This window comes from Setaria italica, chromosome IX, assembly GCF_000263155.2.
Source record: "Setaria italica strain Yugu1 chromosome IX, Setaria_italica_v2.0, whole genome shotgun sequence".
NCBI lineage: Eukaryota > Viridiplantae > Streptophyta > Magnoliopsida > Poales > Poaceae > Setaria > Setaria italica.
In genome coordinates this window covers 14,766,082-14,782,630 of record NC_028458.1, presented here as the reverse complement: position 1 = coordinate 14,782,630, position 16,549 = coordinate 14,766,082, and the positions used below count along the sequence as shown (strand labels likewise).

At 45.7% G+C, this 16,549-nt stretch overlaps 2 protein-coding genes across 4 annotated transcripts; both read left to right on the top strand.

Moving 5' to 3' along the window:
- On the top strand, positions 1-1,168 carry LOC101764883 (protochlorophyllide reductase B, chloroplastic; the record flags this gene model as incomplete). The annotated part of the gene is given in 2 exon segments (XM_012843088.2): positions 1-299; positions 404-1,168. Coding segments are annotated over 2 exon segments (814 nt in total), but the record flags the coding sequence as incomplete, so codon positions are not given.
- A 6,193-nt stretch (positions 1,169-7,361) lies between these two features.
- LOC101778243 lies at positions 7,362-15,881 on the top strand. Of its 3 annotated transcripts, XM_012842996.2 has the most exons (14): positions 7,363-7,575; positions 7,685-8,017; positions 9,115-9,214; positions 9,902-10,235; positions 10,410-10,522; positions 11,091-11,219; positions 11,383-11,473; positions 11,572-11,655; positions 12,039-12,697; positions 13,615-13,925; positions 14,064-14,208; positions 14,830-14,927; positions 15,028-15,109; positions 15,416-15,881. In XM_012842996.2, exons 2-14 carry the CDS (start codon positions 7,710-7,712, stop codon positions 15,497-15,499), a joined length of 2,538 nt encoding a protein of 845 aa, XP_012698450.1. In that variant the 5' UTR covers positions 7,363-7,575; positions 7,685-7,709; the 3' UTR covers positions 15,500-15,881. The 3 variants fall into 3 exon arrangements, with proteins under 3 accessions (XP_004982732.1, XP_012698450.1, XP_004982731.1); XM_004982675.3 differs by having other exon boundaries at positions 7,362-8,017; positions 12,042-12,697; XM_004982674.4 differs by having other exon boundaries at positions 7,363-8,017.
- Positions 15,882-16,549: the final 668 nt, after the last annotated feature.

The window sequence follows — 16,549 nt, the reverse complement described above, 5'->3', positions numbered from 1 at the left end:
AGGCGGCGGGCATGGAGAAGGACAGCTACACCATCGTGCACCTGGACCTGGCCTCCTGGACAGCGTCCGCCAGTTCGTGAAGAACGTGCGGCAGCTGGAGATGCCCATCGACGTGGTGGTCTGCAACGCCGCCGTGTACCAGCCCACCGCCAAGGAGCCGTCCTACACCGCCGACGGCTTCGAGATGAGCGTCGGCGTCAACCACCTCGGCCACTTCCTCCTCGCCCGCGAGCTCCTCAGCGACCTCCAGTCCTCCGACTACCCCTCCAAGCGCCTCATCATCGTCGGCTCCATCACCGGTACGTGCTACAATACTCTGGCCACGGCGGCGGCCAACATTCTCGGATGCCTGTCAAGTAACTACTGACTGAGCTGAGCTTTGAATAATCGATCTATCGGGCAGGGAACACGAACACGCTGGCCGGGAACGTGCCGCCGAAGGCGAACCTGGGCGACCTGCGCGGGCTCGCCGGTGGACTGAACGGCGTGGGCAGCTCGGTGATGATCGACGGCGGGGAGTTCGACGGCGCCAAGGCGTACAAGGACAGCAAGGTGTGCAACATGCTGACGATGCAGGAGTTCCACCGCCGGTACCACGAGGAGACGGGCGTGACGTTCGCGTCTCTCTACCCGGGCTGCATCGCCACCACGGGACTGTTCCGGGAGCACATCCCGCTGTTCCGGCTGCTGTTCCCGCCGTTCCAGAAGTACATCACCAAGGGCTACGTCTCCGAGGACGAGGCCGGGAAGCGGCTGGCGCAGGTGGTCAGCGACCCCAGCCTCACCAAGTCCGGCGTCTACTGGAGCTGGAACAAGAACTCGGCCTCCTTCGAGAACCAGCTCTCCGAGGAGGCCAGCGACGCCGAAAAGGCCAAGAAGCTCTGGGAGATCAGCGAGAAGCTCGTCGGCTTGGCGTGATGACGGCCTGATGCGCAACCATGGCTGGCGCCGGCAGTCGGTGACAGTTTTCCCCCCCTTACTAGGACACGTTTGTTAGTTGATCTCAGACGATGTGAGGAGCGCCCGTGTCAGAGTGCCGAAAACAAGAACAGAAGTGTGTACACGTGTACAATATGTGCTACTGCACCGTGATGGTTTTTGCAGTGGACTGTAACTCTAGCCTTTTGCTCTGCTTTGGTAATTAATAAGTGGTGAGGGATACGGTACCCACGGGTCTCCACTGATCAGGATACTGAAGATGCGTGCCCGCTCGTGGTGTGCGAGGTAAGGCACGAAGATACGTAAAGTACAAGCTCGAAGGCTGAGCGAACGGATTATGCCCGAATATTGCGGGATACACCGACTCAGATTGCTTTTCATGTAACAACCAACTAGGATTAGATCATAAGTCGTTAGCGCGGCCAGGGACACCCCCGAGGGGGACCTCAACTCAACCCAACAGACTTTAACTCTTCGCACCTGCGATCAACAATACAATCCACCAGAATACAAGATGTAGGGTATTACTCTCCGGAGGCCCGTACCTGTCTAAATCTTGCGTCTCTATTTTACCATTCGAGTTCTTGGTCTTCTAATCTCTCCCGCCTACAAATCTACCACCTGGGTAACCCCCTAGTGGACTGCCGGTCACTAAATCCAACAATTGGCGCACCAGGTAGGGGTGATCGTGAGATCCTCCCTGATGGCATCCTGCCCCGGTGTCATCTTCCTCGAGAGCATGAAAGATTTCCTCGCCAATCCGATCCAACTCCGCTTTGGGAGCATGCCGGTGGACTCCGACTCCGTTGCCTCCATTGCCGACTCGGTGTCCGCTGCCAGCTCGGCATCCGTCAGACCTGCATCGACGGAGCAAGGTCTTCACCCGAGGATCATCACACCGCTTGCCCAGCAGGTCGACGATCTCTCTCTTAGAGAGGATCCCGCGCATCCTCGCGGCAACCCACCCACCCACACCCTTCGATCTAACCGCGGGGCTATATCGCATCAGCAACACCATTGCTGAGTACATCAACCTCTTCGAAGCGGCACTCCGCCTCGGAAGGTCGGTGCAGGGCTCTCCCTGCGCCCCTTTTGGCATCAAGAACTCGATTGCCATGTTTTCTGAAAAATTTATGCAGCCTTTCCAGATTCAATCTGACGGCCCACCCGAACCCACCCAGTTTTCGAATTGCAGCGAGTTCCAGGTCCCTCGCTTCGTCCTAACCCCAAACCGTTACGGCGAGAGCGACGATGGAAGCTTTACGTCACTAGATCGAGAAGTCTTCGCTGCCTCCACCCACAAACCTCCTAGGACTTAAAATCTATGTACTATTTTTACATTTTGCATTGAATAAATAGAACCTCAGATGTTTATTGCGTACGTACTACCTTCTTGCTCTCTTACTCGAGCCCTTACTCACGCTCGGGGCTTTTCGATCTGATCGACAGACCACAGCCTCACCGTTATGCTCGGGTGCTTCCCCCGTTACGTGCCGACCTCCCGGTCTCACCCCTTCTCCTACCCCTCCCACAACAAATACAACTACTGTGTGGACGGCGTCTTAGCTCGCGAAACCCAGACAACTTTGCATCCACCCCCTCTACAAGCTCGAGATCCGCTCTCAGCAGAGTGCCGACCAGGCAAGGCTGGGTGCTTAGTGGCTACAGGCCTAATCTACATGATGTCCTGTCATATACACCAAAGGAGGGATGGACGCTTTCCATTTGCACAAGTTAATTGCCTAGCTTACTCGTCTCACAATACAGATTGATACACATTATAATTTTTCCATTATAGGTCCAACTCTTTGACTACCTCCTCCGTGGCTTGTTGATACTAGTCAGCCAACTCCGGAAGGCTATTAGGATCGAAGCCCTTGGCAACCCCCGCTCTGATGCACTCCACGGCTAGGTGAGGAAAATATGTCTTGAGAAGTACAGTGATATTCTTCGCACACTTAACAACGGTTTCCTTCATTAGCGCCTTCAACCGACTAGGAGCACTTCACAGACGGTCCAGCAGCGGCGTCGGCTCGGCAGGATTAGCCTCGAGATGAGTTCTGACTCGATTCTCTTCATTAACATCCGCCGATCACAACAACCAAGATGGCGCCAGACTGCAAGGATGACGACGATCATTCCATCTCGGCACGAATCAAAGTAAGTCTTATTTTCTATTAAATATTTTATGGCTTCCATATATCTCCACACGTCTTGGTTCTCTTATGTCTCTATGACTTTCGCCGACCACCCTGGTCATACTCAATTGCTCAGACAGCTTGGTCCGTCCACTAAATGGGCAGTCAGGGTTGTGCCCTACAAGTGCCTAGTGCACGTTTCCGCTTTTTCGCACAGTTCCGATTGCTCTGCAGCTTGTCCATCCCTTTTAATGGTTGCTAAAGTACTCGATAGCACACGCTTTAATCTGTGAAACCTTGACTCATCTTGTGATGCCCCATTTACAGGCTCGAGATCCGCGCTCAAGAGACTGCTGGCTAAGTAATGCTAGGTACTTAAACGTAACAGGCTAACTATCCGAGGAAATTACATAGCCCGCAAGAGCAGGACGTGCAAAAATTTACTTCTACACCGAATAAAACTCTGAGTTATTCAATTATTAAATGCTCTACAGTATGCTACATAACCTTTGTATTGTCCTTTACAGCTCCGAAACTGCTCGGTGTGCCTTCCGTTGCCCGGCCGACCTCTCTGACTTGGGACGAGAAGCGACTCGACGTGCTTCTGTGGCTCGGCCGGCTCCCAGGATCGAGGGCTGGGTACCACAAATGACTCGGCGTGCCTCTTATTGCCCGGCCGACCTCTCTGGCTTGAGGCAGGAGGCGACTCGACGTGTTTCCGTGGCTACCTGGCTCCCAGACTTGGGGGTTGGGCGCCATAGACGACTCGGCGTGCTTCCATGGCTCGGTCGGCTCCTAGACTCGGGGGCTGGGCACCACAGACGACTCGACGTGCCTCCCGTTGCTCGGCCGAGCTCTCTGGCTCGGGCGGCGTACTTCCATGACTCGACCGGCTCCTAGGCTCAGGTGCTAGGTGCCTTACTTTGGTCGGCGTGCCTCCTTGGCTCCGTGAGTCCTCGCGCTCGGGTGCTGGGCACTACATTCAGATCGACGTGCCTCCATGGCTCCACCAGTCCTTGTGCTCGGGGGTTGGGCACCTTACTGTGGTCGGTGTGCCTCCTTGGCTCCGCCAGTCCTCGCGCCCGGGACTGGGCGCTGTATTCAGGTCGGCGTGCTTCCTTAGCTCCGCTAGTCCTTGCGCTCGGGGGCTGGGCATCGTATTCAGTTCAGCGTATCTCCTTGGCCTTGCCAGCCCTCGCGCTCAGAGGCTGGGTGCCTATTTCAGGTCGATGTACCTCATTGGACCGATCTTAAACGCTATACCAACTATACGAATTACAAGATTCTAGACCCTTGGACCAATTACTTTAATCGCTTCAAGGCTCGGGGGCTACTCCATGTGAAGTGCGTCTTGCGACGCCCTCCATGTGCTTCTCTTCGACCTGCGAGATGCCCGATATCCTAAAGCTCAGCAGTTGCTTGCGTCATGCCCATTTGGTCAACACTTGCTAAAAATACAATTCTTTCTTCTTTTTGAGCACTGCGCAACCTCTGTCATCATGATGGAACTATAGCATCAGCCGGATACATTCAAGGCCTTGCTACATATCCGTCAAGTTGCTGTTTGACTCCATATTACTCAGGGGCTTGAGGGATACGGGTACCCATGGGTTCCCACTGACCAGGATACTGGTTGGCCTGACAAGTGGGTCCCGCCCACTCGTGGTGTGCAGGGCAAGGCATGAAGATGTGTGGAGTACAAGCTCGGAGGACGGGCAAATGGATTTTGCCCGAATATTGCGGGATACACGTTGTGGACCGATTCAGATTACTTTCCATGTAACAATCGACTAGGATTAGATCATATTCGATTGTAACCCTAAGTCGTTAGCGCGGCCAGGGACACCCCCGAGGGGGACCTCAACTCAACCCAACAGAGTTTAACTCTTCACACCTGCGATCAACGATACAATCCACTAGAACACAAGACGTAGGGTATTACTCTCCGGAGGCCCGAACTTGTCTAAACCTTGCATCTCTGTGTTACCATTCGAGTTCTTGATTTTGCAATGTCCCCCGCCTACAAATCTACCACCTTGGTAACCTTAGTGAACTGTCGGTCACTAAATCCGACAAGAGATTATTGTTGGGCTGCCAAAATTAAAACAACAATTGACTTTCTAGCTTTAGCTTCTTTGAGCAACTTCAGATTTTTCCCCCTTGGAACATGGTACGTCTATATTGTAGCAGCCGGTCTTCTGTTCCTTCGAGTTCATAAAGAATTTCCTTATCCAGCAAATTATTTTTCAAATGTTCCAAGCACAACCTTCAATTTATTTTTCCTTGTACAGAAAATTAAATTAATTCAAAAGTAATTGAAGGCTTAAAGAAGCGGGAAAATATTCGGCGAAAACCACCATCTCGGTGGAAATGTGAAAACCACTCTAAAATTCATACTTAGAAGTTTTCAAAAAATGTGTAACGATGCACATTCATTGTGTATCTATAGATTTATTTTATTGCAAAAGTTGAGATACAAACTCAATGTAAAAAAATTCATACAAAAATGACAAATTTTGAGTGCAAGTGCACTATAGGACAAAAATTCTGGTTATGTGTATTCCAATGCATATGCACTTGAGTTTTGTCATTTTCATATGAATTTTTATATAACATCTCAACTTTTGCAACAAAGTACATCTTTGAATAAATTATAAATGTGCACCGTTTCAAATTTTTTAGAGACTTCTAAATATGTTGTTTAGAGGGTTTTCATGTTTCCACTGAAGATACAATTTCCACCGAATATTTTCCCGAAAGAAGCATTTCTCCGTTAGTACCATGCTACCTGAAAAGGGCAGCTTGGACTCTTGGAGTCCTGGAAGGGGTAAGCCTCAGACCAGTGAACGAGGCAAATCTGTGGGCGCTTCAATTGTTTGATGACGTGGTGAGATTATATTGAGTGGAGACTTTGTTCGCGAGCCTGACCAACCAACGGCTAAGAGTAAGTACATTGTTACACATCAACGGTCTCATAGATCATCTCATACAGTGCCATGTAGGATTTTTGATGATGTGGAGGAGAGAAAATAGTTGTGGTTTCGCAAAACAACCGCATCATAAGTTAAATTGTAGGACTACGAGACAATTCAACAACCATTGTACGAGTTATTGTTACCATACCACTCATAATATTTTTTTTTTCATATGCACAAATTAAGAAATCATATAGCTCTATCAGACAACTTATTGTACGAGTTGCCTGTTGAATCGTCTTAGAATTACGTGTCAATGCATAATAAGACCGACATCTAGATGTACTTACCGTAACAGATCGGAGCTTCTGGATTGAGCCCACGGACAGGCGACGAGCCCACGGCTCGCCGATGTACGGCCAGAAGTCACTGCTGGACGATTCTACGGAGCCGCAGGTCTGCAATCTACTGAGCTGAGACGAGTTCAAAAAATTTCACGCCTGCGACGGAGCCGTAGCTGAGCTGAGGTGAGGTGAGGTGAGCAGCTCCGCGTGACTACTATTCGAACTGTTTATCTGATTATCTCGATTGAGCTCCTCGGGTCTCCGCAAACGGCAAGGCATACCCGCTACGCTTTTACCCGCTACGAACGAGGCTAATCCCATATTTTAAGTTAAAAATAGCTACTCTATTCGTCCCAAATTATAGGTTATTTTAATTTTTCTAGATTCATAAATATTATTATGCATTTAGACATACATTATATCTATGTGCGTATAAAAAACTATGCACCTATAAAGTCAAAATGACCTATAATTTAGGACGGAGGGAGTATATCAGTAAAAGAAAGATAAAATAGTGTTTGAAATTACCTTAGAGTGCACGATTTGATCTTGTTGTTAGGTAGCCATCATGTAGTATTTAGTTTATAGAATTTTCAGAGCTAATTTTTCTTAAATTTTATACAACGCCACCAAATTAGCTCACTTATATTTAATGTGCATACACTTAGCTGAGTAGACTAGATGTAGCGACCAGCACAAAATGATATCACATTTCTTTCTAAATAGAATACTGCACAACATCATATATGATGAATATGTATGTATTTCATCTTATCTGAAATTTAGTTTTACAATTTATAAGCTTAATCCCTTCATTTCTCGTGGAACAAAGTCATACGGCTTGTTTAAAACAAAGATATGTTCATTAGCTTTGTTAGAAAAAAAAACTGAGAAAGTAAAGAAAATCCTACTCTTGTCGTGGAGCGTCCGTTCGATGCTAAGATCAGCAAGGGAGATCCAACGGCTGGAAAACCGCCTTGCAGCCACCGCCATCCTTGGAGCCGAAACAGAGCTCCCCGCTCCCCCAATTCCCCAAGCAGCTCCCCCCTCACCCTCGCAATTCCCAAATCCGCATCAGCCGCAACGCGAAGCCAACGCCCCCGACGGAACCCAAATCAAACCCACACACACCCAAATCTCTCTCTCCCCCCTCTCCCTCTCTCGCCGCGCACGCGCATGCGCAGCCCGCATCGACGACGGGCGCGGGCGCCATGATCGTGCGCACGTACGGGCGCAGATCCCGCTCCTTCTCCGACGGCGGGGGCGGGGTCTCGTCCTCGCAGGACGCGTTCGACTTCGACGCCGAGGACGACGTGCTGGGGTCGTCGGCCTCGCAGCCGCTCCCGCCCCCGCCGTCGCAGGAGTCCTCCTCGATGTGGGAATTCGACGAGGACCCGCCCCCGTCCCCGCCGCAGCCCCGGCCGGAGGCGAGGCGGCGCGGGGGGCCAAGAAGAGGTCGAGGAGGAGGGTGGGAGCTCGCGGAGCCCCCCGCGGCGGCGCCGACCGCGACGCTGATGGAGGCGGAGGAGTACGGGGAGATGATGGAGAGCGTGGACGAGGTCATGTTCGCGCTCGACGGCATCCGCCCCGCCGCGCAGAAGCGGACGCGCCGGGCTAGCCTGCTCGCGCTGCTTGGGATCTGCGCCTCCGCCGAGCGCCGCCGCGTGCTCCGGGCCCAGGGGTGAGTGCGCCAAAGGCGCTTCTTTGCCTTTCTGCTCAGCAAAGAACATCAGTTAGGTTCTTTCTCGTCTTTCTTGGCAATCTTGACCTTAAAATTGTGAGCTGTAATGGTGTTCTTGTACGTTTAGGGCTCAAGATTAGGGTTTATTTTGATAAAAGGAACGGCCTTTCTGTCTTTGGACCATGAGATTCCTTTGTTTGCTTGGTTTCGGATAGACAGCTGATTCCTCGCCCACGCACAAAATGGTGTTGTGGCTCAACGATTTCCTATTTGATTGCTTGGCATGAACACGAGCCGTTATTTCTGCTGGGTTGCATAACTAAGACTGTTGATGCCAACAAACATAAGTGCCACTTCATCGTGTTTTGTTCCTAATTTCGTAAACGGGTTTAAGAAGTACGCATGTGAGTTGCCTAGGAACATTTCTAGCAGACTGGTCTCTTTAGCCCAGACATCCTATCTTGCATGGTTCCAGAAGTGATAGCACGGCTAGTGATTAGGAGTGCCTAGAAATTGATCTTTCTTGTCTGAATTATGTCTGCTCAGCTCAAGCATCAATACAATTTGTATAAGTATACTGTTTGGTATAGTCGCAAACGTTTGAAGTGTAGCTAAATGTTTCTCCATAAGCCTATGACTATTTTGTGACTTCTGCGAGTAGGCAGGTTTCTAGTTGATATTGAACAAGAATGACAATTGTCATGGAAACCGAAAGTGTAATAAGAGCTGGGAGATCAGTGTTTTACTCTTATACTCACCATTATATCAACACTCATGCTGTACACACACTTTTAGTTTTAGATGTAATACCTTGCTTTGCATAAGTTGAAGTTGTAGGGTATCTATTTTGCTGTCTGAATTGATGTTCAATTTTTGGAGCAAGGTTAAATGTCAGTTCATACTTCATAGTCTCTCTATGACCATAAAAATAGTCAAGTAATTATTGAATTCCAGAACTTCTGCAGTGTTAAAAATGCTAGGCTAAAATTAATACCACCATTCAACAAACACAGTATAAGATATCATATTTCTGAAGATTTAACACCTTTTTTCCATTTTGTTACTGACAAATGCATCCTTTTTGTCATATCCTGTAGATTGCTACAGCAAATTATTGATGCTATTTTGATTCTGGACATTGATGATCCTCCCTGCGCTATTGGTGCGGGAGCTCTTTTATTTGTTTTGGCAAGTGATGTGAGTACCTCTTAATCTCAGTCTACATGTATCCCTGCATGCTATGTTCCAAATTATTATGCATATTAAATACCTTTTCTATCTCAAAGTCGCTGAGCTAATAACAAGGAGGAGAAGCTATTTGTTTCTGCTGTTTCTGTTAGAACCCTGTCACTTGTTTTAAAATTACAAAGACTGACCTGTCATAGGAGAATATGAGTCAAGAAATACCAAGCTTTTAATCTCAATAATTTTTAATAGCTGGAATTTATGTGGAAGTAAATCAGGCAGTGTTGATAACTTGATATTTAGTTTTTTGTTGGTTTGACCTAAATGACTATGTCTCCCGTTTTATAATATGTAAGATTTAATTACCTTAGATGAGTTTTTTTTGTTACCTCTGTTCATTTTTACTGGACGTTTTTGAATTTTCATGGTCTTCGAGATGCAACATTCACCATTATTTTTAGAACTTTATATTAAGATACCATAATAAAATTATGGAAGCATTCTAATGATGAACATAATGATATTTTCATTTAACAGATCTATGTAACTCTAACCATATAAATGGTCAACTTTTATAAATTTGATGGCACGGATTCTAGAATGTCATGTAATAAAGGTCAGAGGTATTGATACTTTTGATGATTATTCACATCAGTATGAGTTCTGCTTATTGTTGTTCCCTCTATCATTGTTCTTCAGGTCCAGGACAATAATTTGCTGGATTCAGAAACCTGTGTCCATTTCCTTCTTAAATTATTAAACCCTCCAGTGAACGTGGTTGATGCCAAAACGTCATCAATAGGTTCCAAACTTCTTGGAATCAGTAAATTTCAAATGCTCAATGGCCCAAATAAGGATACTGACTCTAGTTCAGAGGACATACTTTCCAAAGTTGAAGAAATCCTCTTAAGCTGCAAAGAGATCAAGCCACTAGACAGGGATGGCAGGAGAACAGCAAGGCCAGAACTGTGTTCAAAGTGGCTCGCATTGTTGACAATGGAAAAGGCTTGCTTGTCTGCTGTTGCATTAGAGGGTAAGTTCTCTACCCCTTTCGGTCTGTTGTTTTATTAATCAGAACAATCGAATCAAATAATAAATTAATAATAAGTTAACTTTATTTGGTTGCTTATTTAGAACTTGGGGTACATCTTTTTTTCTTGGCTTGAATCAACTGGCATTACACTGAAGTGTTATAACATTTTTTCAGAGACATCTGACATGGTAACCAGAGTTGGAGGAAGTTTCAAAGAAACATTAAGGCAGTCAGGTGGTCTTGATAATATCTTTAATATTATGGTTAATTGTCATTCAGAATTGGAGGTAAGACCTTATTTAGGTGTTAGATTTATTTTTTAGCAGGCTTAGGCAAAACTATTAGTTTGGCATTATTTGTTTTGCTACGGCAAAGGATTATGAACTTTGGAACCTTGTACGATTCCAGCTCCAATAGGCTTAGAGCCGCAATTTAAAATTAGATTAGTTTCAGCACCTGAAAACATACTGCAGCACAATGTTATGATATGAAAATTGTTTTTTTAGATTATAGTATTCTACTGTTAGTTGCACAAAGTCTTATTGTGATTACTGTTATCATTTTGTACTTTGGAGAAGCAATGTAATACACCTTAAAATTTAAACTTTCCATCTTATATGCTCCCAAGATGATAATACTTGATGCAAATTCCATCCAATAGAGACATTAGTTGTTTCTAAAATTCTGCTGTGCGTTACAATTCCGTTGATATTTGGCTTTCCTGGATATTCAAGAACTCTAATACTGACCTTCTTTAGTATTTTCATATTTATCCTTAGAGTGAATCATTTCGTTTGTCCCCAAATTTTACATATATTAACAAGTCAGCCTCTGATGGCAAACCTTGTGTATCAGAGACTTGTAAAGGATACCTCCACTACGGCTGTGGAGCTTAAGGAAGGAACACCTTTGCAAAGTGCCGCACTCCTCTTGAAATGTTTTAAAATTTTGGAAAATGCCACATTTCTAAGCGACAATAACAAGGTAATTTTCCAAATCCTATTTGTTTGATTTCCTTCTATTTCACTTCTTACAAAGTTTTCTGTGTTCCTTTTCTGCGATAATAGAGTTGCCATGTACTGCTGCTAACTTTTATTATTCCTGTACAAAGTGTTCTAAACTCTTAACTCATTTTTGTTCCTTCCAGAGCCATTTGCTCCGCATGAGTCATAAATTGAGCCCTAAATGCTCACTTCCTTTTATTGGTGTTGTTATCAATACTATTGAATTACTATCAGGTAATTCCTTAATAATTTAATATTCCTACTTGCAGTTAAATGCCAAGCTCAATGCACTCTTTGATAGTTAAATGTGATTGTTATATCCTTTGCTGCAGCTCTTTCTCTCCTTCAGAACTCTTCCAGTGTTTCCAGAAAGGCAGATTCAAAATCTTCTAAAGTATCCAATGGGGGCTGCTCTGGTAATAAAAAATCTTATTTCTTTATATAATTATATTGCCTTTGCCTACGCGAGCCTCACTATGGTTAGAATAGCCCTTTAATATTTCAATTTCAAGTGCAGTAGATCTCAAGATTGAAACCATTTAAGTAGGGTCAATACCAAAATTTGTACTAGTTTTCACTAAATCGTATCTTTATTCCCCTAATCAGTTTTATGTTTCATGATCTTTGTACCTTCTGGCCTTAGTAATAACGTTAGAATCGTGGATATGCTATCTTGCATACCAATACTATGGACAAACTGTGCTGTTACCTTTCTGGTCTGATATGGAGGTCAAAAATATCTGTGCCTTTTACAAGTTTTAATTTAACACGGTTACATTTTCAACATTGCATTGTGCAGCAGACAGTAGAGGTGCAGCTCTACTGAATCGTCATGGCAAGTGCAAGAACTCAACGAATAAAAACCTTTTGCTGAATCAAAGGCGCCAAAATTGCTTGTCCTCCAAATTGGAAGTTTCTCATATTACTATCTCTTCTAGTAGTGATGCCTGTCACTCACAAAGGACGCGGGATTGTTCTCCATCAATTTCGAGCAATGGGGCATCAAGTGGGTCATTTGTCGAGAGACGCAGCAACGGTATTGGTTTGAAGCTGAATGTAAGAAAGGATCGTTCTAAAGCTAATCCAATCAGAGGCTCAAGTGGTTGGATTTCTATAAAAGCACAAACTTCTGATGTGAACTCCAGAGAACTGGCAAAAAAGCGCCGTCTATCTGAAAATGCGGATACAGGTCTGAGCAATGGTGGTGATGATCCATTTGCATTTGATGATGTTGATCAAGAACCATCAAGTTGGGATCTATTTGGTCCAAAACAAAAATCACCACAGAAACGAGCAAAACAAGCTAATGGAAAAGTGCTGGACAATTGTGGGACTGCAGTAATTGAAAGTCCTGAATCATGTCAACCTGAAGATATTTTTGAGTCAGGTGCAACATCTGATTCTAAGGCTGAAGGCGAGTCCAGCCTTTTGGAAGATTGCCTTTTGGCATCGGTTAAGGTAATTAATCATGTTTCATTTAAATCTTTCTTGTATTGGTTTACCTATGTAACTTTGTTGCCTGGCACCTTTTGAATTTTGATAAAAAGATGTTGAAGTTGTATATCGATGGTCGCCAATTGTCAAGATGTTTCTATACAATTTGCCAGACACTTGCATTTTATTCAATGTATCAATTTGTATATTCACATCCACCATAAGATCGATAACCATTCCTGACAGATATTAGTTGTCTGTGGGGGGTGCCATCTATGCTTGTGCAATGGGTGACTTTGATGCTAAAATTTATGCAGTACGGTGCATTATTGCAGTATGCTTTTAGCTTAAGTGCTGGCACAAAGCTGCCACCGGCTCAGCAGCTACCAAAATGGTGATTGTTTAGAGTTAAGTTTGTGTTTAAAGTTGCAATTTGCTTACTAGGCAGGGTGCTGAAGCAGATAGAGTTGCATAAATTTATGTAGTAACTCACTTTCCCCAGCTTGTTGGCTTATAAGTGGCCAACAAGCCTTCGTGTTTTAGAATTTCAGCCTCCTAAATCTCTTTGAGATTATGTTTAGTGAGGATAAGCTATTTTTTGAAGATCATATTTGTTGTAGATTCAAGCTTAATTGTGCATGTGTTCTATTGCTTCAATCTTGCCACAATATTCATACAAAATAGTTACAGCCTTTCTTGTCATTTTTGTTATTAATGGTAAGGTATTTGACAAGATCAGTTGCATTTTTTTATAAAAAATATACAAGGTTTAAACTTAGATGCTACTTTTGCATTGTTAGAGTTTTGATCAGCTGATAAGTTAGCAGAACTTACCAAACAGACATCTTTTGCAGTGGGCCGGTGCATACTAGTGAGAGGTACTTGTTTTTATAACGCTTGCAATAAGATGTATCTAACATCTTCCATTAATTTTATGGCAGGTTCTAATGAACTTGGCAAATGACAACCCATCTGGTTGTGAACATATTGCGTCATGTGGTGGAATTAATACCATGGCCTCCTTGATCATTAAGCATTTCCCATCATTTGATTTCTCCATGAACAAGAACAATCAACTGAAAGAAAGTGTGTCCTCTTGCCAAGATGTCAATGTTAACAAAGATCTGTCGTCTTACCAGAACAGCAAGGCACAACAAGTCAAAGCTAAGCAATTGCGAGACCATGAACTTGATTTTCTGGTTGCCATATTGGGGTTGCTTGTCAACCTTGTGGAGAAAGATAGCCTTAATAGGTAGGCATTCCCTTTTCTTGCCCCCGTTCCATTTGCTTCATTTATGTCAATATTATTGTTCTGTAAGTTTCTTGGATCAGGAGCATTTCTATACCTCCTCTAGTCAATGCATGTAATTCTAAATGTACCTGCCTACAGGGTACGGCTTGCAAATGCCCGTGTTTCTGTCAATACATCTCAAAATCAAGATAGCGGAGGGGCACAGAGGGATGTCATACCCCTGCTCTGTTCAATATTCTTAGCGAGTCAAGGTGCAGGGGAAACTGCTGAAGCTATATCACCGGTAATTCTAATCCTCAACTTTACATACGTTACAACATAACAAAACAAAGCTAGGTAATGGTTATATTCCCACTTGTTCCAAAATAGATTTGCATACCTTGCAAATGGCAATTAGAACTAATGCACACGGTGTGATGTCGCCAATGACAGGCTGCCCTTATCAAGTCCACTACATACTGTATGTGTAGACCGTGCATTTAGTGCCTGTCGTTCTATTTCAAACAGTACTTAGGTGTGTGATTCTTCAGTTAGCTACAATGTTTTGTTTTATCTCACCTTCCCTTGCTTTGCGCCCCCTCATCAAAAGACCTATTTTTCATTAAGGCACCTGCCGTTTTCTTCCTAATATTTTGTATCCTGTTTTGAGCTTGTACCTATATAATAATAGCATCAGTTGGTAGTTATGTTAACAAACGGAACACCAGGAATATAATGAGAAGTTTATAGAGATTGCCAATAGCTTTAATTGAAACTTTGAGTTGAATCAGCACCTTTTAGTCTTTGGTTGGCAATGCAATATATGACTCTTCTATATGTTGTACATGCTACCTATAGAAAGGTATAACTGCATATCGTATTGGGTTTTGTGAATTATTGTTTAATTGCTGTTTGTAATTGTCAGGATGATGAAGAATCCCTGTTGCAAGGAGCTCGCGAAGCTGAAATGATGATTGTGGAGGCCTATGCGGCACTTGTGCTCGCCTTTCTTTCAACGGAAAGGTTTGCGATCTGCATTGTTTAGTTATATATCTTAAATTGCCATGATTATAATGTAAGCCCCATGGTGCTTAACTTCTGGACTGTCTATTTGTTGCAACAGTATGAAGGTTCGAGAAGCCATTACCAGTTGCCTTCCGGACAACAGCTTGAAGATTCTTGTACCTGTGCTGGAGAAATTTGTGGTATGTGTCCAAAATTTCTGAACTGCCAAGAACTGTAGTTTAAAAGATACACAAGCTACCATTTTTGGGAACCAATAGTCTCTTATATCCATATATTTTACTCCTATTTTTTATATAGTTTGCATCTAGAAAGCATATTTATTCTTTTTTTTGGCATGCTTACTACTACTGGATAATATGTGACTGCTCTGGTTTTAATAGATTTTGTGGTGCTGTCCCATTTTTTGCTGCTCCAGACATTTGATATCTTTTTTCGACTGCTTTGAGCTGGTTTTACATGATAATTTACCCTTTCGTGTACTCCAGACATTTCATCTGCAGCTCAACATGATGTCACGGGAGACACATTCATCTGTCACTGAAGTCATCGATAGATGCAGACTATCATAGAAGTGCCAAGAGGCGCGCCCTGTACAGATTAACTGGCCTCTTTGCAGCCGAAGCACACACAGGTGTTGCTCATCACCTGGCCGGAGCGCAGCAGATGGACACCGGAGGCTGACCTGTAGTGGGCTTGGGAGCTAACAGTGATTTGATTCCTTCTTTTGTGTCCCCCTGATGTTTTGATCATGTTTTATGTATCTCAGCTTCTTCACCACCCTCCAAATCTAGTTGTTTCTGATATCCTAGGAATAGTGCATATTTTGAATGTACTATAGCAGCATAGGGAATGTAATTGTGCTGTTTCAGTTGTCCTGCAGCCATACAGTTTGTACTTTTGTCACATGCAATCAGTGACCACACATGCCTGATCTAGATTCAGAATGTATCACATGATAGCCGTGTAGTTTTAGGGTGCGTTTGGTTGGGAGACAATGTAGAACGGGACGGTCCCGTTCCAGTTTTTCGGGATGGGATGATCCCATTTCTTGTTTGGTTGAATGGGATGGGATGATCCTATTTTTTGTTTGGTTGGAGAGATCGCTATAGACGGGACAAGCACCGTTTTCTTCTCCTGTTAACACCGTTCGTGGGACCCACCTGTCATACTAACAGGTATTTTCTTCCTCCACCGGCCGGCCGCGGTGGAGCTCGCGCCCGCCGGCCGCGCCCGCTCGCCGGCGCCCGCCCGCGCCCGCCGGCCGCGCCCGCTCGCCCGCCGGCCGCCGCCCGCGCCCGCTCGCCAGCCGCCGCTCGCGCCCGCTCGCCCGCCGGCCGCCGCCCGCGCCAGCACGCGCCCGCTCGCCCGCCGGCCGCGCCCGCTCGCCCGCCGGCCGCCGACCGCTCGCCCGCCCGCGCCCGCTCGCCCGCCGGCCGCCGCCCGCTCGCCCGCCCGCGCCCGCTCGCCCGCCGGCCGCCGCACGCTCGCCCGCCCGCGACCGCTCGCCCGCCGGCCGCCGCCCGCGCCCGCCGGCGATCGCCTGCGCCCGCCCGCGCCCGCCGGCCGCCGGCGCTCGCCCGCGCCCGACCGCGTGGACAGACGCGCGTGACGGGGGCGAA